The 21,664-nt window shown below is 37.8% G+C and overlaps 1 protein-coding gene and 2 pseudogenes across 1 annotated transcript; 2 read left to right on the top strand and 1 right to left on the bottom strand.

The window, feature by feature from the left end:
• Nucleotides 1–46: 46 nt before the first annotated feature.
• Nucleotides 47–2,726, bottom strand: LOC121741503 (sm-like protein LSM1B). The gene is made up of 5 exons (XM_042134274.1): nucleotides 2,321–2,726; nucleotides 1,591–1,659; nucleotides 1,385–1,500; nucleotides 1,235–1,297; nucleotides 47–500 (listed from the first exon to the last, which is right to left on the bottom strand). The coding sequence occupies exons 1-5, from the start codon at nucleotides 2,391–2,393 to the stop codon at nucleotides 423–425; spliced, it is 399 nt and encodes a 132-aa protein (XP_041990208.1). The 5' UTR covers nucleotides 2,394–2,726; the 3' UTR covers nucleotides 47–422.
• Nucleotides 2,727–6,005: 3,279 nt separating this feature from the next.
• On the top strand, nucleotides 6,006–6,122 carry LOC121742752 (annotated as a pseudogene).
• A 2,626-nt stretch (nucleotides 6,123–8,748) lies between these two features.
• Nucleotides 8,749–16,211, top strand: LOC121742336 (annotated as a pseudogene).
• Nucleotides 16,212–21,664: the final 5,453 nt, after the last annotated feature.

Genomic DNA, 21,664 nt, shown 5'->3' with positions numbered 1-21,664 from the left:
ATTTAATAAAAAAAAACAAACCAAAACCACCAGAAGTGAAAGATTGCATACATGGAAAAAACTTCAAACGCTACTTATAAAACAATAGATTGAACACCAGTTTATACCAAAAAATACCAACAAGAGCAAGACTCTGGAGCCCTTCCAGAACAAAATATACGGAAGGACCCCCCGCCTACTTCAAATTTCGATTCTTTCCCGGAGGGAGACGCATCATGTATAGTTTGGCCGGAAAGACAAAGGTGTGCAGAAATAATTCAAAAAGTCTGAGAAATCTACTTATCTGTTTGCAGTACTAAATGTTGTCAGTGCAAAAGAGGACTAAGATAATTTTGCGGGAGGCAGAGAAAGTACTGTTTCCAGCAAAGCTGCGCAGATGTTGGGGCATGTCATCGAGAAAAGCCGAGAAAAAAGTTGTGACATCAATCCATATCAAGGAAATCCATCCTCTTTTTCATGGTACCCATGAGCTCCGACGCCTCCCTCTCCACTTTTTGTGCCTGACCAAATGGCAAAATGCAACTACTCAGAATGCTAGAAATGTAACAACAACTAAAAGTAGCAACCAGGCAGACCAAACATCTCAGACTATAATGAAAAGAATGTGAAAGAGTAGTCAAACTAAACTCAGATAAATGTCGTCAACTTCCGTGGAATTAGAGAAGGCACTTAATATCCTATAATCATTACAAAAGAAAGTAGGATTCAAGAAAGGCAGGGCAACAACCACAACCCTGGAAAGTAAGAAAACAGAAGTATTGAAAATCGTGTTTCACACAAGGGGAAAAAAATTCAATGTTTGTTTGTAACTAATTCTAAAAGTTATATGCAGAGTAGCTTCAAATATTTCAACTCAGATAGCATATCATTATGGAGGCTGAGAGAACAAGCAAAGGATGCAGAGAACTCATAAATCAACTTTTTGTAAGGTCTGACCAAAAAGACGTCAAAAGGTAGGACTCGTCCCCACCCGATTAGGAATACAGATTATGCAGCATGACATCATTAGGGGACACTCATATATGCAGAATTCAAGGACTTTAAAAGTTTCATATTTTGGTTAGCTAGTAATGGTCTAAAATGATATTCACCAAGTTCAATGCTAAACCATTGTTCAGATGTCTGCAAATTATGGTACTAAATTAACAATACATGTTTGCACCTAAGACACGAACACATAAAATTGACAATCAGTTCCATTATTTCGAGTATTATGACAGAAAGTAGAGCTTACACTTCTTATCTCTGGTTCTGAAACACGAACCATATTTGGGGGTAGTTCCATCTTTAGTGGGTCCTGACCAATCATATTATGTTATATGCAAGTGGAAAAGATAAAAAGGTAAGAAATGCAAAAGGTTCTAAAAATCTTAACAATACATACCAGCTCCCCAATCAAAACAACATTTTCTCCACGCATTACATATAGACCTAATGGAATGTCGCAATATAGATCACCAACGATAAGACGCTCACATGCACCTTCTAGGACAACATTAGCTACATACAACAGTAAAACTTTGTCAATCGAACATTACATTTACGATGCACGTTGCCTCTAATAAATGATGGGTAGTTCAAGATCAATACCAAACTGATCAAACGATCGAAGAATCCCTAAAAGTTTCCGTCCATCTCGAAGTAACACAAGAAGTTTCTCTGGGAGAAAGACAAAAGTTTCAATTCAAATGTAAGATATTCACAACAAACAGAAGACAATTGAATCCCCTTACAGGATTAGACATATAAGAAAATAATGAGCAAATACTAAGTGGAAAACTCAGCCTGATGTTTGTTTTTCTACAGCACTCTGAATCATGGGATCAGAACAAACAAAAAAATATAGAACTCAATTTGCAAGAGTATAAAAATGGAAGGGCTGCACAAATTCAAAAATATACCCTCTAAACTCTTACGAAAATGAACCGATGTGCTTAAGAAAGAGGTTGCAACACAAAGAAACTAGTTGTGACAATTTCTTCTTGAGTGCCAAATTGTTATCACAGGTTTCCAAAGAAGATAATGTGCCGGCAAAAATATGATAGAAAGGGTGTGAATTTGCTCTACAAGCTTTCCAAATAACAAATCGAAGTTCCTACGATAAATGCAATAACTCTAGTCCTCAACGCACAAGATCTCTTTAAGATAAGCATTGAGACTACTAGTTCCAATACAGAACGCAATATTATATAGTCCCACATAATGAATTACACCCAAATCTTCAATAACCAATGGAAATAACTCAAGAAACTCTCATACGATTCGAATAAATAACCTAAACAAAACTGAGGAGAAAGGACATAGAATTTCAAAAACTTACTGTCAAGATAACTGGCAAGAGAAGTAGAGAGATAGACATCCGCTGGTTCCGCCCAAGACATTGATGAACTCATAACTAGACTTCAAATTCTTGGAAATTCTCCAGAAACGAAGCGAAAATCAAACCAATTCAAAGAACTATATTGCATGGGCCGCTCAAGATTGCACCTTTTTAACAACCCCAATTCCGTCCTTCAACCCAAATTAGTACTACAAGATTGAAATTGGCTGGCTATATAGGAAACCCGCAAAGACTAAGAGTTAACAGCTGTCGATTCGATGAGAGTTACGGTTGACTTATGGATGAAGCTTAGATCTGATAAGTAAAACCCTAGAATTTGGTGGCCGGAGAGAAATTGTGCCTATAGCGATTAAAATGTCCTAGAATTTCTATCATAAATTTTCCTTTTTTTTCAGTTATGCATCTTTTAAAAATTTTCCTTTTCCTCCTTTTTGTATTGATTGAGATTTTTCGTACGTATATTACCTTATTGCATCCATAATTGCAATAGCCCAGCCATAGCCTAGCCATAAACTCCTTCTGCCACATCATCAGCACTAAAAACTCCTCCTGTCACATCATCAGGACAAGCAATAGCCTAGTCATAGGCTAGCCACAATAAATAAATTATAAAAATAACAATCACACAAAATACGGAATTCAACTTACGACACAGATACAGGAAAATGCAATAATTTTATTTAAAAAAAAAGGTACATTAAAAAAATTACATAATTAAAAAAAAAAACTAACGCCGTGCAGTCCTCCGCGCCCACAACTCTTCAATTAAATCCTTTTGGAGTCGAATATGAGCTTCCACTTGGCGCATGTCTGCATGTGCTTGGAGGCGGCCGACTTCATCGTGAGGTACCCCACTTCGTACGTTGGGGTCGGCCACGCCGTGGCTTGGACTGACTTCATTATCGTCGTTGGCCCAACTAGTCAGTTGTACACCTTCATCTTCGACAATCATGTTGTGCATGATAATACATGCGTACATTATATCAGCAATGCAGTCGACATGCCACAAACGCGTTGGACCCCTAATTGCCGCCCATCGAGACCGGAGCACACCAAATGCGCGCTCCACGTCCTTGCGCTCCGACTCCTGCCGTTCCGCAAAGTAGGCCTTCCTCTCATCTGATGCTCACCTGATCGTCTTCACAAAGACAGGTCACCTAGGGTATATCCCATCCGCCAAGTAGCAGCCCATATCATGCTGGTTCCCTTTGGCGATAAAACTGACGGTCGGACCGACGCCGTGGCACTGCTCGTTGAAAAGGGGCGACGAGTTGAGGACGTTGAGGTCGTTGTTCGACCCGGCTACCCCAAAATATGCATGCCAAATCCACAGCCGGTAATCAGCTACGACCTCGAGGATCATCGTGGGACTCTTTCCCTTGTAGTCGGTCGTGTAGAACCCTTTTCCAGGCAGGGGGCAGTTCTTCCACTCCCAATGCATACAATCTATGCTGCCTAACATACCCCGGAACCCATGCTTCTCCCCGTGCATCTGCATCAGCTCCTGGCAGTCTTCGGGGGTAGGGCTTCGAAGGTACTGATCACGGAATATATCAACCACGCCCTGACATAAATACTTCATACATTCAAGGGCAGTCGTCTCACCGATGTGGAGGTACTCGTCCCACATGTCTGCCTCGCCTCCGTAGGCCAACTGCCTGATTGCCGCAGTGCACTTTTGAATAGGTGTGTGGCCGGGTCTGCCAGCCGCATCGTGCCTGAAACGGAAACACATATATCGACACTCCAAAGCGTCAACAATACGCATAAACAGGGCCCTGCTCATCCTAAAACGCCGCCCGAAAAGGTTGGTGTTGAACCGCGGCTCCGGTGCGAAGTAGTCTTCATATAGCCGCTGATGTGCAACTACGTGATCCCGCTCAATCACTGCTCGGTAGTGGACAACGGGTCGAGATCGAGGTAACGCCGGCTGTAAGGCCCTTTGTATCAACCGGTTTATCTCACGGGACGTATAGGCCTCCAACTCTTCGTTCATTCGCCGTTCGTACTCCTCAGCATCCCCACCACTACCACCGCTACTACCACCCGCGCTACTCATTTCGCGTTGTTGCTCTTATACAAAAATTAAGATAGAGAGAAAACTCGTTAAAACAAGTGGTGCGAATAAAAATGACGTGCAAATCGCGTATATATAGTGTTTCGAAAATTAAATAAAAAAAATAAAAAATCGGTTGGACGATCGGGAGCCTGCAATGGCGGCCATCCGATCGGCCAGCGCTCGGGAATCGGCGTGCGCTCGCCGATTTGGCGTTGGCCGGCTGCAATGGTTCGGCAAGCGGACCGGCCAGTGCCGGAAATCGGCTAGCCGATCCGCTCGCCGCCATTGTGGATGCTCTTAGTTAGTAGGAGCGCATCCGCAGTGGCGCGGAATTCCCTGCGGAATTCCCAAAAACACCTCCTGCCACGTCATAAGGACTTCCCACTACACTGCCACGTCATACGAAATTCCCACTGTACAATGGCGGAATTCCCGACAGAATTCCCACAATAAAAAAATTCACAAATTCACAAATTAAACAATTTCCGGAAGTAAACAATTTACGTAATTAAAATTTTGACACAAATATATATAGACGATACCAAAAAAATGAAATAAAGCGGAATTCCGCGGGAGTCAACGCAATGGCGGACTTCCCCGCGGAATTCCGCTTAATGCCACAGAACTGCGACGTCCTCGGGGGAATTCTGTATCCGTTGCGGGCATGCACAATGGCGGACGTCAGCGACGGAATTCCCGCACGCCGGTGGGAATTCCGCCCCGACAGGCGCCATTGCGGATGCTTTAATTGTCCATTTTTGTCATTTTTCGTCCATCTCTCATTAATTATCCACTTTCACTTTTATCATAAATAGTAGGTAAGCATCACATTTTAGTAACTTATATTATTCACATTTTATTATAAAATCAATAAATAAAAGTGTGACCCATATTACACCAATTTTTTTAATCCACTTTCATTTAAATTTCTTAAAACTCGTTCCGAAACAAAGTGGATAATTAATGGGGATGGAGGGAGTAAAATACTTTGTATATTACATTTTTTTGACATTTTTTGTGTTATTTTATACTCTATTTGTAAGGAGGGAGTGTATATTGACTAGATATATCATCTATTTATATTTTTGAAAAAGGAAATATTTCATTTCAAAATATAACAACCTTTAAAGGAAAAGGGTATATAGAAAATAATTTATTTTCTAAAATAAAATAGAAGTACAATATGCATTTCAAAACATAAATGTATAATAATTTCTCAAATATTTTTTTCCTCAGATAATAAAATTTTATGAAAAAAGGTAAATATGTTAGTTATAAGATTTTACCTCTACATTGATGTAGAAGTAAAAATAACTATTTTAAATGGAAAAATGTATAATACATTCTCACATACCCTTCTCCTTAGAGAATATTATTTTTATGAAAATAAGGTAATTATGTTACTTATAAGACTTTAGCCCTCTCCTTTGAAATGCTTTGACGATAAATATTAGTACTATTATGTGAAATCTAATACTACTCCTTATGTATTACTCCATATTATTTTGAATATTTCTTTTGGACTTGAAATTTTAAAAAATGATATTAAAAATTAAATGTAGAGAAAATAAAATGTTTGGAGAGATAGTTAGATAAGAAACAGATGATTGCGATCATATCAGCACTAATGCATCAGATTCCATCAGAACTCCGAAGTTAGTGTGCTTGGGCGAGAGTAATACTAGGATGGATGACCCCTATGAAGCCCTCATGTTGCACCCCTTTTAATTTATATAAAAAAAAATAATAATAAACACATGTAGTACTAGAAAGTAAATAAGAAAAATGCAAGTGTTTATGATAAAAATAAATGACATATGTAACTTTTTTAAGAACACAGAGAATAATAAACTTTTGTTTGAAAGGACTGAAGATAATGAGTACTCCACTACAAAACAACTATATGTCCAATGATATTCTGTACATAAATACTTACTGAGAGTACATAAATACTTACTGACTTACATATACAAGTGAACTATTTTTATATTTTAGATTGAAAATAAATTTATAAAAAATAATTAATTTAATATAAATTACATATTAATCATTTTACAACAATATAATAAAACATTAAATTTTTTATTAAATATCTATACATTTTAAGAAAAAAAATACTATATTTTATTAAATTTTCTATATTAATTTTAAATCAAGCTTAAAAGTCATGTGAAAAAACATCATAAAATTTTAATAATTATTTATTTTTATTCTATTAAATCAAACTTAATTTAAAATTTAACGGGTGCATGTATTTATTGATATTCATCATTATGCGATTCCTACCATAATTTTGTTGGAAAAATTGTCTTCATAGTTAGAGCATCTCCAATGGCGGACGTCCGGTCGGACATCCGCGACGGGCGATCGGGACGTCCCCCATTGTAACGAAGCAACTCGGATACGGACGTCCCGTAAGGACGTCGGATGTCCTCGGACGGGCGGGCGAACGTCCGGTATTAATTTTTTTTAAACTCTATATATACGACTCGTTGAACTTCATTTCATTCGTGTTGAAATTTTATTTCCGTAAACGTAAATTGCTTTATTTGTGAATTTGTGATTTTTTTTTATTGCGAGAAGTCCTAGTGGGAAGGGCGATGGGAAGGGCGGATTGTGCAGGGGAAGTCCTAGTGACGTGGCACTGGGATGGGAAGTCCTAGTGACGTGGCAGGAGGTGTTTTTGGGAACTCCTAGTGGATGTCCGAGTGGGACATCCGTGCATTGGAGATGCTCGGCTCAGCTCCGCCCTCATTAATTTGGGCTTTATATCATTAGAGCATCTCCAATGCACGGATGTCCCACTCGGACATCCACTAGGACTTCCCAAAAACACCTCCTGCCACGTCACTAGGACTTCCCATCCCATTGCCACATCACTAGGACTTCCCCTGCACAATCCGCCCTTCCCATCGCCCTTCCCACTAGGATTTCCCGCAATAAAAAAATCTCAATTATTTAATTACGTAACGGAATTATAATTTTGACACGGAATACGAGAAAATTGCGAATGCTTCATTAAAAAAATTTACATAATAAAATTAAAAATTAAAAAAAATTAAACTCGGACGTCCGACCACGCCACAATGGCGGACGTCCGCCCGCCCGTCGCCCGGATATCCGAGGACATCCGACGTCCATACGGGATATCCGTATCCGAGTTGCTTTGTTACAATGGCGGACGTCCCAGTCGCCCGGACGTCCACCATTGGAGATGCTCTTAGCATCCACGTCCATGCTCTTTGGCAAGAGCATAGACGTGGGCCCGTACCCACTTTTATTAATTTTTTACTCCATGCTCTTTCTCAAGAGCACGACACCCACATTCATGCTCTTCCGCAAGAGCATGCTTAAAGGTCTCACCATTTCATTATTCAATTTAAATACTTCAACTACTAAAAACATTTCCACAATATTAAAATGCATTAAAAATATCCGATACCATTATAAATTACTAAAAAATAAAAATTACATAATTAAAATCATAAAAATTAAAAATTATATAATTAAAATCCTAAAAATTGAGATTGAGAGAGTTGTTTGGTATAGGGTCATTTTTTTATGTTTGAAATGAGAGTATTTATCGATGAAAGTATGAAGGTAAAAATAATGAAAAAATAAATTAAAAGTAGGGAAAAAATAGATATATTTTATTAGGAAGTGAGAAAATATTATTTTTTATTAAATCTGAATTTTCAGATTTTTTTTCAAAATTTTTAAAAATAATAATAATAAAAAATGATAAATCAATGGCCAACCAGAGCATGCCACGTCGGCTGCTCGTGCTCTTGCCATTGACACAGACGTGTTCTATGCATAGAGCAGGGCCGTGCCGTCGGCAAGAGCATAGCAACGAACACATGCGTGCTCTTACCGATGGCACGGACGGTGCTCAAGAGTACCGTTGTGGATGCTGTCCGTCGTTTAATTACAGAGAAAAGAAATAAATAGATTGGGAGCAGTTTCCGTAGACACGAAACGATCGTCTTTGAAATTCGAGCACCTTCATAAATAATTCTACTGTATAATTCTATATCAAGAAAAGTAGAAGCTTAACATAGTTAGCTAACCAGAAAATAGGATTGAAATTCCAATTTTGCGCTCAAATCATCATATAATCCAAATACTTCCCCGAATTAGCAAAACGCGCAAGGAATTTCATTCATACCCTTAATTTTCGTGTTGACTGCACCCCAAATTCATAGTCTAATTTTTTTCCTTTTTACTACTTAATTCTCGCAATTCTTTTACGCAAAGCTAAAATATTCCGCCATCAGTTATCTAACTTCTGTCGATACTCGGCCATCATCAATTCAGGTCCGTTGATAATTTAGACGCTTTAGTATTTTTGAGTTGATTATATTTTTTTTGGGGTTTTCTTTGTTTTCTTTTTCTGTTGAGTATTCTTTGTGCAAGCACTCATTTTTATATGCCTTAGAATCGGGTTGTTCAGGGTTTTTCTTTTCAAGGTTTTAATCATGTTCAGGTTAATTTCCATTAGCAATTTTTGGGTTTTTGCAGTTTTGGGGGGATAATCTTGTGGGGTTAGTATTTGTTGTTTTTCTGTGATTGCAATGGGTTAAATAATTCTGAGAAAGGGTCTCGATCGTTTTCTTTTAGAAGTTTTTCAATTTCGAAAGAATTGATTAGGTTTGGATTTTTCTTTATGCTGTTCTATTAACTGATTAGATACACATTTTTTTAAAATTAAATTGTGGCTATTCAGGGAATGGGAAGTTGTGTATAATAATTTCATTTTTGGGCAGTTGTGATTTTTTGTTTTGTTGGTGGATTTGTTGTTATTGAAATCGAACTGAGACTTCATGAAGAGTGAAGATTTCTGCTTTCCTCACATTACATTTTTATCTATGTAAGTTCTGTAGTTAAAGATTTTGGTTCCCTTTCTTCTCATTCGTTCGTACATTAGTCATACGAAGTTGATAGATTCTCAGGGATTTGCGTTAGGTTGACTGTTGTATAGTTTCTTATTTGCATCACAGTTTTTAGCTGTAGTTATAATGCTTGCCTTCGACTTTATACACTTCCTTACAAGTAATGTTCGAGAGGTTGAATGAATTTTTTTTAAATGCAAGGTCAAATTGAGATTTTGCATTTCTGTTTTATTTTACCTTAGGGACTCGAGAATTATGGCGACAGCCACAATGGCAACAGCAGCTGGTGCTGCTGCACTTTTGTATTATACATTAAATAAGAAACTACAATCAAGTCCAACAACTGGTGATGAGGATGAAGAAAATGGAACGGGGATACAAGTTCATGCCCCACTAGGTATTGAAAGAGTTTCTCATAGGCTTATACAAGCTCCTGCGACCTGGCTAGAGACCATTTCAACTCTTTCGGAGACCCTTAGATTCACTTATTCAGAAACTTTGGGGAAGTGGCCGATTGGTGATTTGGCTTTTGGCATAAGCTTTCTCTTGAAAAGGCAGGTATGTTTGTGCTGATATGTGATGACTATTAGCTTCTGTTTCATCGTGGAATTCTCTCTCTCGCTCTATATATATATGTGTATATATATGTGAGTGTGTGTGTGTGTGTGTTGTGTATGTGTATGACACGTTCCATTGTTTTGACTTTTTTTACTGCACCCATTGCAATTGAATCTCCAATGTAACTTGAAAATAGACCTGTAAAGTTCAAATACAGATCACTGTTTAAACTCTGAAGAGTTTGGTATTGGTTTTGATATGTCGTCCTGCCTGATTTTGACCTAGACTGATAAAATTACTCTTTAAGGGTAAGGTGTAACTTTTTATCACCCATGTAACGAGATGCAAATCATGCAACGTAAGACACTCAACATGATAGGATACACCTCAGATGTTATACTAGAACTTTGATTAATATATATTATTCATATATAATAGTGGATAAGACACATGCTAGACAACACATGTGTTATGATAAAATAGAGTAATTGTGTAATCGACAAACGAAAGAACGTAAAGAAGACACAAATTTACGTGGTTCGCCAATTGGCTACATCCACGAGCAGGAACAGAGAACAAATTGTATTATGACTGCAGTTACAGATTTCAGATCTAAGATCACGATCACAGAATTATGTGCTCTACTCACATATAAATAGGCACACATGAGATTCCATCCTAATTCGGAAACATAATCCTATCATAATAAGTGTTGTGAAAATCGCGCTCGGGGCGCTCAAAGCGAGCCTGTAATCGCCCCGATGCGGCGGGGTCGTGCGAGATCCGTGGAGCGACGGTGGGGTGCGCCTGGGTCGCCGTGGAGCGCCTGGGTCGTCTGTCAAATGTGGGGGAATTCGAATTCGAGCATCAAGTTTGATAAAAAACGCACTCAATATAAGCAGAGGCTGAGGCAAGCAATCAATTATGCAAACAAGAAATTCAATGGCCAGCTGAAGATGGCGGCGCCGAGTGGGTTGAACGGCGTCGTTTGTTGTCGCGGTGGAGTTGATTTAGGGAGGAAATGGATTGATTTAGGTGATGGGCATTTTCGTTAATTGTTTCTTTAGTGGACGGCAATTTCTACAATTTCATCAATTTAGTTCCAATATTAAAATAATTATTTTCTAATTGACCCCATTACTTTTACGGTATATTGAGTTAGTCCGTATTTATAAGGTGTCTATGTCAACTTTGTCCGATAAATTGGGTTTAATTATAAAATTTTGAAATTTACTACTATTTCAGTCTGAAGATATCAACTTTAATTTGTGCATAGTATCTAAAATTTTGAAATTTACTATTTCTGTATAAAGATCTCAACTTTACTTTGGGCATAGTATCTAAATTCTGAAATTATGTGATAGCCATTAGTATTACAATTAATTTCAAAAGTATTACTATATCGATATGATATATAGGGGTCCATTTCAAACTCAGATTGAGAAAAATATGATTGTGAGTGTGAATTCTATTAGAGGAATACTAGTAGGAATTCCTATGAAGACCATACATTCAAGCAACAAACTTATAAAAGAGACACAAATATAATCATCATTCGGCTATTCTGGCGCCCCGATTCGTGGGTCTCTCGCCCCGTCGCCCCATCACCCCGCGACCCGGGGTCCCCCCTCATCGCCCCGGGGCACCCCGCGACCCTAACAACACTGATCATAATTAGGAAACATAATCCTATCCCAATTAGGAAACAAATTCAAGGCATAATAACAAATCTCTACGTTGACTTGAATCCTCCTTCCAAATGCATCATCATAATACCAAACAAACAAACTTCTTCATCCTTGTCTCAAATTTGCTCTCCACGGGCAACTAACAGCTCATGACATCAACATTACGCAAATCCACAAAATTTTGTTCAAATTTTTCAGATGATCCCGAAGGGGCATACCTTCCTGCATGCTTAATCGAAACAAACGTTGCTTCAGTAGCAACTTGTTGGTTAGAGACTTCGTCATGCATAGACTCTCCAACTTCATCCAAAGGGCGGCAATAGTCTCCTGCTCAGTAACTTCGATGATAACATCGTCAGACAGGCACAACATGATGGTCGAGTGGGCCTTTTCGTCTAAGGTTGTCCACTCCTCATCATCCTCCATTGCCTTCTTTGCTTTGAGCAGCGCCCACAAACACTGCTGCTTCAGCAGGGATCGCATCTTGATCTGCCTTAAGCCAAAACTATTTCTCCCGGTGAATTTGTCGACCTTCACGTTCTGAGCAAACATCTTGATCGATTAACACGGAAACCCTAACAGATGCGGAATTCAAACCCTAGTTCGAAAACCAGGCTCTGATACCCGTTTGTTATGACAAAATAGAGTAATTGTGTAATCGACAAACGAAAGAACGTAAAGAAGACACAAATTTACGTGGTTCGCCAATTGGCTACATCCACGGGCAGGAACGGAGAACAAATTGTATTATGACTGCAGTTACAGATTTCAGATCTAAGATCACGATCACAGAATTATGTGCTCTACTCACATATAAATAGGCACACATGAGATTCCATCCTAATTCGGAAACATAATCCTATCATAATTAGGAAGCATAATCCTATCCCAATTAGGAAACAAATTCAAGGCATACTAACAACATGCATTTGAAGGTACTTCTTAAAGAAAGTCTCTGTTGGATTTTATGCATTGTTACTAGCTAATCATTAATTAAATATCTATCTCCAGTTGGCATTCCCTACTTAGAGATCTGCTTTGCTATGTTGTAAGTTTCGAGTTTGACAGAACGAAAATTTGTTGTACTCTACTAATTTTTTGGCTCACAGCTAGTGCGCCGTTTAAGTACTCTTCTGCCAACTTAGGGTTGCGTGATCTTGAGTTGAAGTATCAGATAGTATTTGGTTATGTAGGTAGCATAGTACTTATTCACCCATCAAAAAGTTTAAACCTCATGTGCTCTCTTTTTGGTGTGAAGTCTTTCACACTGAACTGCATATCTTTCAATTGAATTGTATGATACTGAGGATTAGGCTATGGGCAAACTTTACAGGGAAATTTACAAGTTGGCCGTGAATTTGGAGGTAGTGATAGTATACTGCTTAAAGGACCTGAAATTGCTGCAGAACTCAGATATCTTCTATATTTGCTCACTCACCGTTGGCATTTCTCAAAGAAACCATTTCCCAAGTTTCTGGAAGAGACTGGCCATTCTCAAGAAGACGTTATCCTTCAAGAACCTAAAGCTGGAGTAAGTTTCATTTATAATTTATAGTGCTCTCTTTAAAATTCTTAGGCTGGAGATCAGTTTCAATACTTTTTTATTTTTCTGACAGCAAAGTTTTCTATGCAGATTTTGAAGCCAGCCTTCACTGTCTTGATTGACCACAAATAAAAAACTGTCCTATTGCTGATTCGTGGAACTCACAGTATAAAGGACACTTTGACAGCTGTTACCGGAGCTGTTGTACCATTCCATCATTCAGTGGTCTGTGAGGGAGGAGTCATCAACCTAGTTCTAGGTTATGCACATGGTGGAATGGTTGCAGCTGCTAGATGGATTGCAAAGCTTTCAACTTCTTGTCTTCTCACTTCACTTGCTAAGCACCCTGATTACAAACTTAAGGTCCAAGTTTGCTCACCATTTTTCCAAGATTTTAATTTTTCGGAATATCCTTTATTTTCAGAACGTGCAAAAAAGTACTAGTATATTTTATTGCTGAATGGGTGCTTTGAGAAAAAAATAGATGGTGAACTTGTTCTCTCTCACTCTCTCTCTTTCTCTCATTCTCTTAGCTTCTTGTTAACCAAACCCCTAGAAAAATCAGTAGTAGATAACTTCCTTACATGCCGCACTAAGTTCTTGCCTTGTGTCTCTAATGATACTCTCTTTACATGAATTATTTACATTTTCCTACAGATCATAGGACATTCTCTTGGTGGCGGTACTGCTGCCCTTTTAACATATATTTTGCGAGAAACACATGAACTATCAACTGCTACCTGTGTTGCGTTTGCTCCAGGTTCCCTTTCTGTTAATGTTATCCTCCTTGGCAATTGAGCCTGTGATTTATGTCGGGAAACTATTAACTGCCTCTTCGATGATCACATACAGCTGCTTGTATGACATGGGAGCTGGCCGAGTCTGGTAATGAATGCATTACCTCTGTAATAAATGGAGCTGATTTAGTGCCCACATTCTCGGCTGCATCAGTAGATGATTTGCGTGCTGAGGTGTTGTTACGAGGCTTGTTCATATTTTGACGTGTTGATTACCTAATGATTTGTAAGTTTTGCAGGTAACAGCATCTGCTTGGGTGAATGATCTGCGGAATCAAATCGAACGTACCAGAATACTTAGTACAGTTTATCGCTCTGCTTCAGCATTGGGTTCTCGTCTTCCTTCCATGGCAAGTGCTAAAGCCAAAGTAGCTGGTGCTGGTGCAATCCTACGCCCAGTCTCCAATCGTACACAGGTGTCCATTTCTCATCTTAAAATTGCTTTCAATTGTACAATGTGGGAAACTTGAGTTTTTTTTTTTTTTTTTTTAAATTTGTGAAGTGGTGTTTGTTCTCTCCTTAGTCTCCAAATCACGTTGGAGCGTCAATTGCTATATCTCTCGAACTGAGCTTTTTTTCTCACCAAAATAGGTCGTCATGAAGAGAGCTCAGAGTATGGCCCAAGCTGCTTGGTCCCGCCCGGCCCTCCGGTCATGGTCTTGCATAGGTCCTCGTCGCAGAGTCACAGCAGCTGAGATGAGTTGCAATGTAACTGAAGACCCTTCCGAGTCTTCCGTTTCTCAAAGAGACGTGTCAGAGGAGCCTCTTATCGAAACAATTGAAGAAACAACCTCACTTGTTGAAAACTTGACGCTTCCCGCATCTTCACCAGACGGAAGAGACAAGCATAAGATCATCGACTTCACCATTAATACCGAAGTTGAGGATTATGACGATATCATGGACCCTGCGAAGTTTGAAGATCAGATGACAGAGGTAGAGCTGTGGCAGCAAATAGAGCGCGAGCTTTATAAACACTCAGAATCAGATGAGGAAAGTGGTACAATCAAAGAAATCCGGGAAGAAGAGGAAGCAGCCATCGCTGAGGTAAGTGACCCTCAATCTCAAGCCTCAGTTCCTAACACAAAGGAGGTGCATAGATTTTTTCCCGCTGGCAAGATAATGCACATAGTGACGCTAGTTTCTGATGAGTCGGAACGAGAGAGAGACTGTGACGTTTCCTCCAGTGACTCGGACAGTAGCCCGGAGGAAAACACAGAAGTCGCAATCTTTCTCACTCCTAGGTCACTATATAGTAAACTAAGGCTCTCACAGACCATGATCGCTGAGCACTTCATGCCCGTATATAGACGAGAGATTGAAAAGCTGATAAGAGTACTTGAAAAAGGTGGGGTGTCGGATACCCATAGTCGAGTCGAAGAAGCTCGTTAGGGCATGCGTCGTCAAACTCTCTTCTTAACACCACTAGGTAGGAAGAATGTGTTCAATGTGTAGGGATGATTCTTGGTTCCTAGCAATTGAACACAAAAATAAATAAATAAATAAATAAATAAATAAATAAAAATATAGGGTCGTAAATAAATAATAAATAAAAAGATAGGGTCGATCTAGCCTTAAAAAACTAGACCCAAAATGATTTGATGAGAGATAAGAGATGAAGAAATGTGAATTTGATATTAGCTAAATCCATTGATGGAGAACACAACTCTAACCCTTCAACATACTAGATTCAACTAATGGCTCCACTATTCAAAGGAATTCACAAACCCTTGATGCATACCTATACTTGATCATGCTTGATTGAATCAATTGATGATCAAGCAACCTAAAGTTAAGAATTGGATAAAAACCCTCAAAGGGGAAACAAATCTCTCAAGTATCTATTTTCATCAATAAAACTTGGAAAATGAGGAAAAATACTAATTATAGCTTGGGTGACCCGCTGAGGCAGAACGGGTCCTAAAAAGGACACCCGGCCGAGTGACTCATCCCCCTTGAAATTCACCCGGCCGCATGGAACTTTTCTGCAATGCGCGGCTTTCGTAAATCGACCATAACTTTCTCCACTGGACTCCGATTGAGGCGTGCAAGGTACCAACGTGAACCTCTTTTGAAGCCGAAGACATTGGTGGCATATTCAGAGCATTTGAACGTCATCTTGATAGGTTGATCACTGGTTGAATCCAGTTGTATGTAAAATCCTTGATGCACGGCTTCTATGATCGTATGACATACCAACTTTTTATAAAAGTTATACTTCTAGTACTATATTTTTAACAAAAAAAATAAAGTACAATTAAAAAATAAAAACCAAAACTTTGTTACTATAATTTATGATGATGAATGATATGCTACAAACCTTATGTGAGTTTCTTATATGAGCACTTCTCTCGTTTGACGCACGTTTAGTTTTTGTTTCGATATAAGTATTTAGTTTGACTTTAATACATTAAAAAATGTTATTGAAATTTTGAATATCACAAATTCATAAAAATCAAAGATCGATTTACTCGTTTTTTCTATAATTTCAAATAAATTAATAAAATAACAAATCAAGCTTTGATTTTAATGAATTTTGTAAGATTAAAATTTTCAATAACATTTTAAACGTATTAAAATCAAACTAAATATATAAATCAAAATGAAGAACGTTAAAGATGGGTCAAATGAGTTATTCACATATTACTCCATATCATTCCTCATAGTTTATGTATCTACTAACAATAAATCTTTATACTGAAAGCAAAAATCTCCGTATCTCATTTCAGTTCCAAACATATATCATTATCAACTCATGACTTAATTTCCAAAGTGGCTGACGAGTATAATTATTTCTGATTCTACTTTATTTCCTTTCACCATACTCTATATAGAATGTTCATAACACAATTTAAAAATGATAGATTAAAAAACCAAGAAACGTGCGTTGATAAGGAACAAATAACCAACAAATTTGATTGATGAATCATCATAATCTAGTGTGAATGATATAATTCATATAATAATGGCCATTTACACCATTTACTTGACTAATAAAATATTCTCCAATCTGAGAAAAAATTCAATAATTACCAAAGTGTCAATCCTATTTGGTATGTCCTACCAATAAATTTTTGACAAATGGCAATACATTATATTCATAATTCCAATTATATTCACAATTCCAATTAGATATATAAACAATGGAACACTCTAAATTATATGGAAAGCTTCTACCCATTCCTTGTATAATGCATACACTATTATGTATTTCAATATTGAATCAATTTTCATGATTGTTGTCAAGGTCATCTTAAACATAAATACAGAAAACGATCACGTCACCCATTTTAAATTTTAGGTGGTACTTTATTTTTTCTATTTATTTATATATACAAAAATTTTAGATAAATAAAACATGTAATTATAACTGCAGGTTTATTAGCATAAATACTTACAAATTAAATCAACAATATAAATAATTCTGAAGTGTATAAATTAAATTAATTATCTGACTAATTATATAGTGTAGTTTTTGTTTAATATTTTCATTGCACATGATTGTATGAATATTATATACGAGTGCTATGTTAAATTATAAAAATAGTTAAATAATAATAACATGATCTAAAAACTAATACTAGTACATTTTATCCTTTTCAATATACTATCAAAAAGTTCCATAAACAAAAATTCCATGAATAACATTTAAATTTAAAATTAAAAAAAAAAACTAAAACTACTATAACAAAAGTGATAGTGATCCCCAATTAAAAAATTTATCTTATCAAAGTTAGTTGATAGTAATTAATACATGAAATATCTCCATTGTTTCATAATAAAATAAAACAAATAATAGTTCTAATACAAAATATAAAGCTTTCATTTTTTTATATTTACGTATAAATGACTGACAATAATTGTTATGATGATTAAATATTTAAATAAATAGAATAATGAATATCACTTTCATATATAGTGTATTTATTATACATGGAATATGAGGAAACTTTCCATATAATTTAATGTTTCCATTGTTTATATATCTAGTTGGAAGCATGACTATATATGATTCCCCTTGTCAAATATCTATTAGTAGGGTATGCCAAATAGGATTAACACAGGGATGGAGCTAGAAATTCTATATAGGTGGGACAAAATTCCATACAAAGACATTTTAAGGATTTTAGAAGGGACATTTATAAAGGTATTTCAAAAAGAATTTAAAAATAATGATCAAAATAGCACAAATGAAATTTTTTGAAGTGGGGCATTTGCCCATGTAGGATGCATGTAAATCCGTCCCTGGATTAACACCTTGGTGCGGATTGACCATTGAATTTTTTCTCCTCCAATCTCCACAAGTCTAAGCTGAGAATATAAATAAAGAAATACACGTCGGCATATTCCGGCATATGCCGAGTTTAACCCTTGACGACGCATCGGGGTATTGTAGGATCAATGAAGTCCATGACTGACGATCAATGGTAAAATCGTAAATTTTTTATGTTGAAAATGTGTGAATGATGATTTTTCTTGTGAAATTTGGTAACTGTAAAGGAAAATTGTTTTGGATTGAAAAATGGGACACTTTTTGAAACTAGTTTTGCTTAGCTCAACTTTTGTATGCGTATTCGATTTAAAACCTGAAATGTGGCTGACATGATCACACCCCTGTTTTGGGAGCGAGAGCCTCGACAACCCTAGGTAAGTCCCTAGAAAAAGTGTGTGCAACAACCGAGTATTAATTGGTCAATGCTAGTAGGTGGTGTTCGGTTGCCAAGATAAAATAATACTCCACCAAGATATAATCTAGGATTGAGTTGTAAGATTATTTTAGTTATAGGGGGTTAGCTAAGACTAATTATCCCATGATTATCCATCTAGGATTGAGTTATGAGATTGAATCTCATGAACCAAACACACTACAAATTTAATCTCGGATACAATCTTACTAACCGAACACCCCCGTAGTGTTTAACGAGTTTAAGATGCCTTTTACATGTTAGGAAGAAAGTCTTTTTTTTTTTGTGGGGAGATGCGTTAATCCAAGAGCAACAACTAAGGAGTAATACGTTTTGTGGATAGAAGGTTCCCTCTAGTGGGCTTATTATTTCAACTAGTTTGTTATTGGTTATTTCCCTTGAAATTTACTCCTTCCGTCCCCTAAGAATAAAAACTTTTAAAACGACATGGTTTTAATTCAAAATTGGTTAAATAAAAGAGAGATAAAAAGAAAAGTGTGTTAGTGGAAAATAGGTACCATCTCGCTAGAGATAAAGAAATTTCCTAAAGAGTTTATATTTTTAGGGGGCGGACTAAAAAGAAAAGAGTTTATATTTTTATAAGACGGACCAAAAAAGGAAAGAGTTTATATTTTAAAAGGACGGAGGAAGTATGTTAGAGCATCCGCAGCGGTGAGTGGACAGTCGTCCGTCCTTCCGTGCCAGCGGCGCGGCACCGCTTGCTCGCCGCTGCGCTCTTGCCGCTGGTGCGGCGCTGCTCGATGCATCGAGCTCGTCCGTGCCAGCGAGCAGCTGAAGTGGCGTGTTCTGATTGGCCAACGGCATTTCCGTTGGAAATTCATTTTTATTTAATTGAAAATAATAGTAAAAATTTAAAAATATTTTCAGATTCTAAAAAATATGGCATTTTTTTTACCGTTTTTCAGGAATTTTTTTGATTTTTTAAATTTTTTTATTCCCAAAATCATCTATAAATGCACACATTTATCATCCATTTTCACATGAAATCATCTTCCATCCATCTCTCATTCATAATTTTTCATACCACTTATCTACATCTTCCTCTCTCACTCAAACCAATCTCATTGCGGAAGCGGAGCGCGAAAAATAAGAATACTATGAACAATATCGTGCCGCCTATGAAGCCTATGTCACCGCGAATACCCCCGCCCCTCCTCCTCGACCAACTAGATCAACTCGCCGCTACATCCATCGAGACCGGGAGGGAGTCAACGAAAGGCTCGTTGCCGACTATTTTTCCGACCAGCCGCGGTGTCCGAAAGATTACTTTCGGCGCCGTTTTCGCATGTCAAAATGCTTGTTTATGCGTATTGTCAACACATTATCCGCCCGTGTTGAATACTTTCAAATAAGGACAGACGCAGCCGGTTGGCAAAGTCTCTCGGCGTTGCAGAAGTGTACGTGTGCCATCTGACAACTTGCAACTGGGCAAACGGCTGACCTCTTCGACTAGTATTTGCATGTCGGTGATTCAACTGGAATCCTTTGCCTAAAATTTTTTGCGACGGCGCTCGTTCAGCTTTTGGTGAGGAATTCCTTCGGGCACCCACCACCGATGATTGCCAGTGGTTGCTTCGTCTTCACGAAACAGTCCATGGTTTTCCCGGTATGCTTGACAGCATTGACTGCATGCATTGGAGGTGGAAGAATTGCCCGACTGCTTGGAGGGGGCAACACTTAAGCGGCCACAAAGGCGGCGGCCCAACACTTATCCTTGAAGCGGTCGCCGACTACCACCTATGAATTTGACATGCATATTTTGGTATTGCCGGATCCAACAACGACTTGAACGTGCTCTATTCTTCACCACTCTTCAATGATGTTTTGAATGGTGTAGCACAGGCGATCGACTTCACTGTCAACGGAAATGCATACCACGTGGGTTACTATCTCACCGATGGTATCTACCCAAGGTGGTCGACTTTCGTGAAGATGCTCAGCAACCCACAAGACCCGAGACGGGTTCTTTTTGCGCAGCGTCAAGAGTCCGCTCAGAAAGACGTCAAAAGAGCTTTTGGGGTCATTCAAGCCCGATTCAACATTGTGAAGGCCCCGTCTTGGCTGTGGTACGTGAAAAATATCGCCGACATCATGTACACGTGTATTATCTTGCACAACATGATTATAGCTGACGAAGGACCGATGGCGGCTAGCTTTTACGACGAGGATGAAGCCGAAAGCTCACCCGCGAGGTCTCCCCCACGCCGAGGTGTGCATACGACGATGGGTGAGAGGATCGAAACAAGGAACACAATGCGCGATACCCGAGCCCACATTGAGCTACAAGAAGACCTAATCAAACACATTTGGGCGAAATTCGGCCACAAATAGTGGTTTTTTTAATTTTATGAATTTAATTATGTAATTTTTAATTTTTAGGATTTTAATTATATACTTTTTAATTTTTAGGATTTTAATTATGTAATTTTTAGTATTTCGGATATTTTTAATGCATTTTAATTTTATAGAAATGTTTTTATTTAAATTGAATAATAGAATGGTGGGACCCTTGAGCTTGTCCTTGCGGAAGAGCACGGATGTGGGTGTTGTGCTCTTGCCTAAGAGCAGGGAGTAAAAGTGGGTCCGGGCCCACATCCATGCTCGTTGGCAAGAGCACGGATGGAGATGCTCTTACTTCATTGATTCATTTCTAGTTTTTAATATACTCCACATGTACACGAAAAATAGTCTCATTTCTAAAAACAAAAAGTTTATATCTCATACTTTACCAACTTTTTCTCCTCTTTCCCATACTTTACCTACCTTTTCTCATCTTACTTTACTAATTTCTTATTAAAACCCGTGCCATCCACAAATAAGATTATTTTCTATGGACAGATGGAGTATAGCGCTGTGTTCTCTATCTGTCACCCTTTTGAAGGTGTATATTTTAAGGGATAGTATGAATTGATGAATTTTGTAACTTTCATTCTTTAAATACTCAATCTTATACAGTCAATCTAAAGAAAATATCGCATAGATTGGGATGGGATTGGATTGAGATTGATTGGCAATGTAACTATGTGAGGGGGGTTTCTTCAGTATGTCAGAAAAAATTAAACTGGTATATTAAGATGAGG

Source organism: Salvia splendens, chromosome 7 (genome assembly GCF_004379255.2).
Source record: "Salvia splendens isolate huo1 chromosome 7, SspV2, whole genome shotgun sequence".
Classification (NCBI taxonomy): Eukaryota; Viridiplantae; Streptophyta; class Magnoliopsida; order Lamiales; family Lamiaceae; genus Salvia; species Salvia splendens.
The sequence above is the reverse complement of the archived record's forward strand: the minus strand, read 5'-3'. Positions and strand labels throughout refer to the sequence as shown.

Excerpts from the sequence above, each read along its gene's own strand:
- LOC121741503 (XM_042134274.1), bottom strand. The coding sequence starts at position 2,393 with ATGAGTTCATCAATGTCTTGGGCGGAACCAGCGGATGTCTATCTCTCT. Across the intron at positions 1,501-1,590 it reads TCGATCGTTTGATCAGTTTG|CTAATGTTGTCCTAGAAGGT; the intron begins GTATTGATCTTG and ends TGTTGTATGTAG. Across the intron at positions 1,298-1,384 it reads TTGTTTTGATTGGGGAGCTG|GACCCACTAAAGATGGAACT; the intron begins GTATGTATTGTT and ends ATGATTGGTCAG.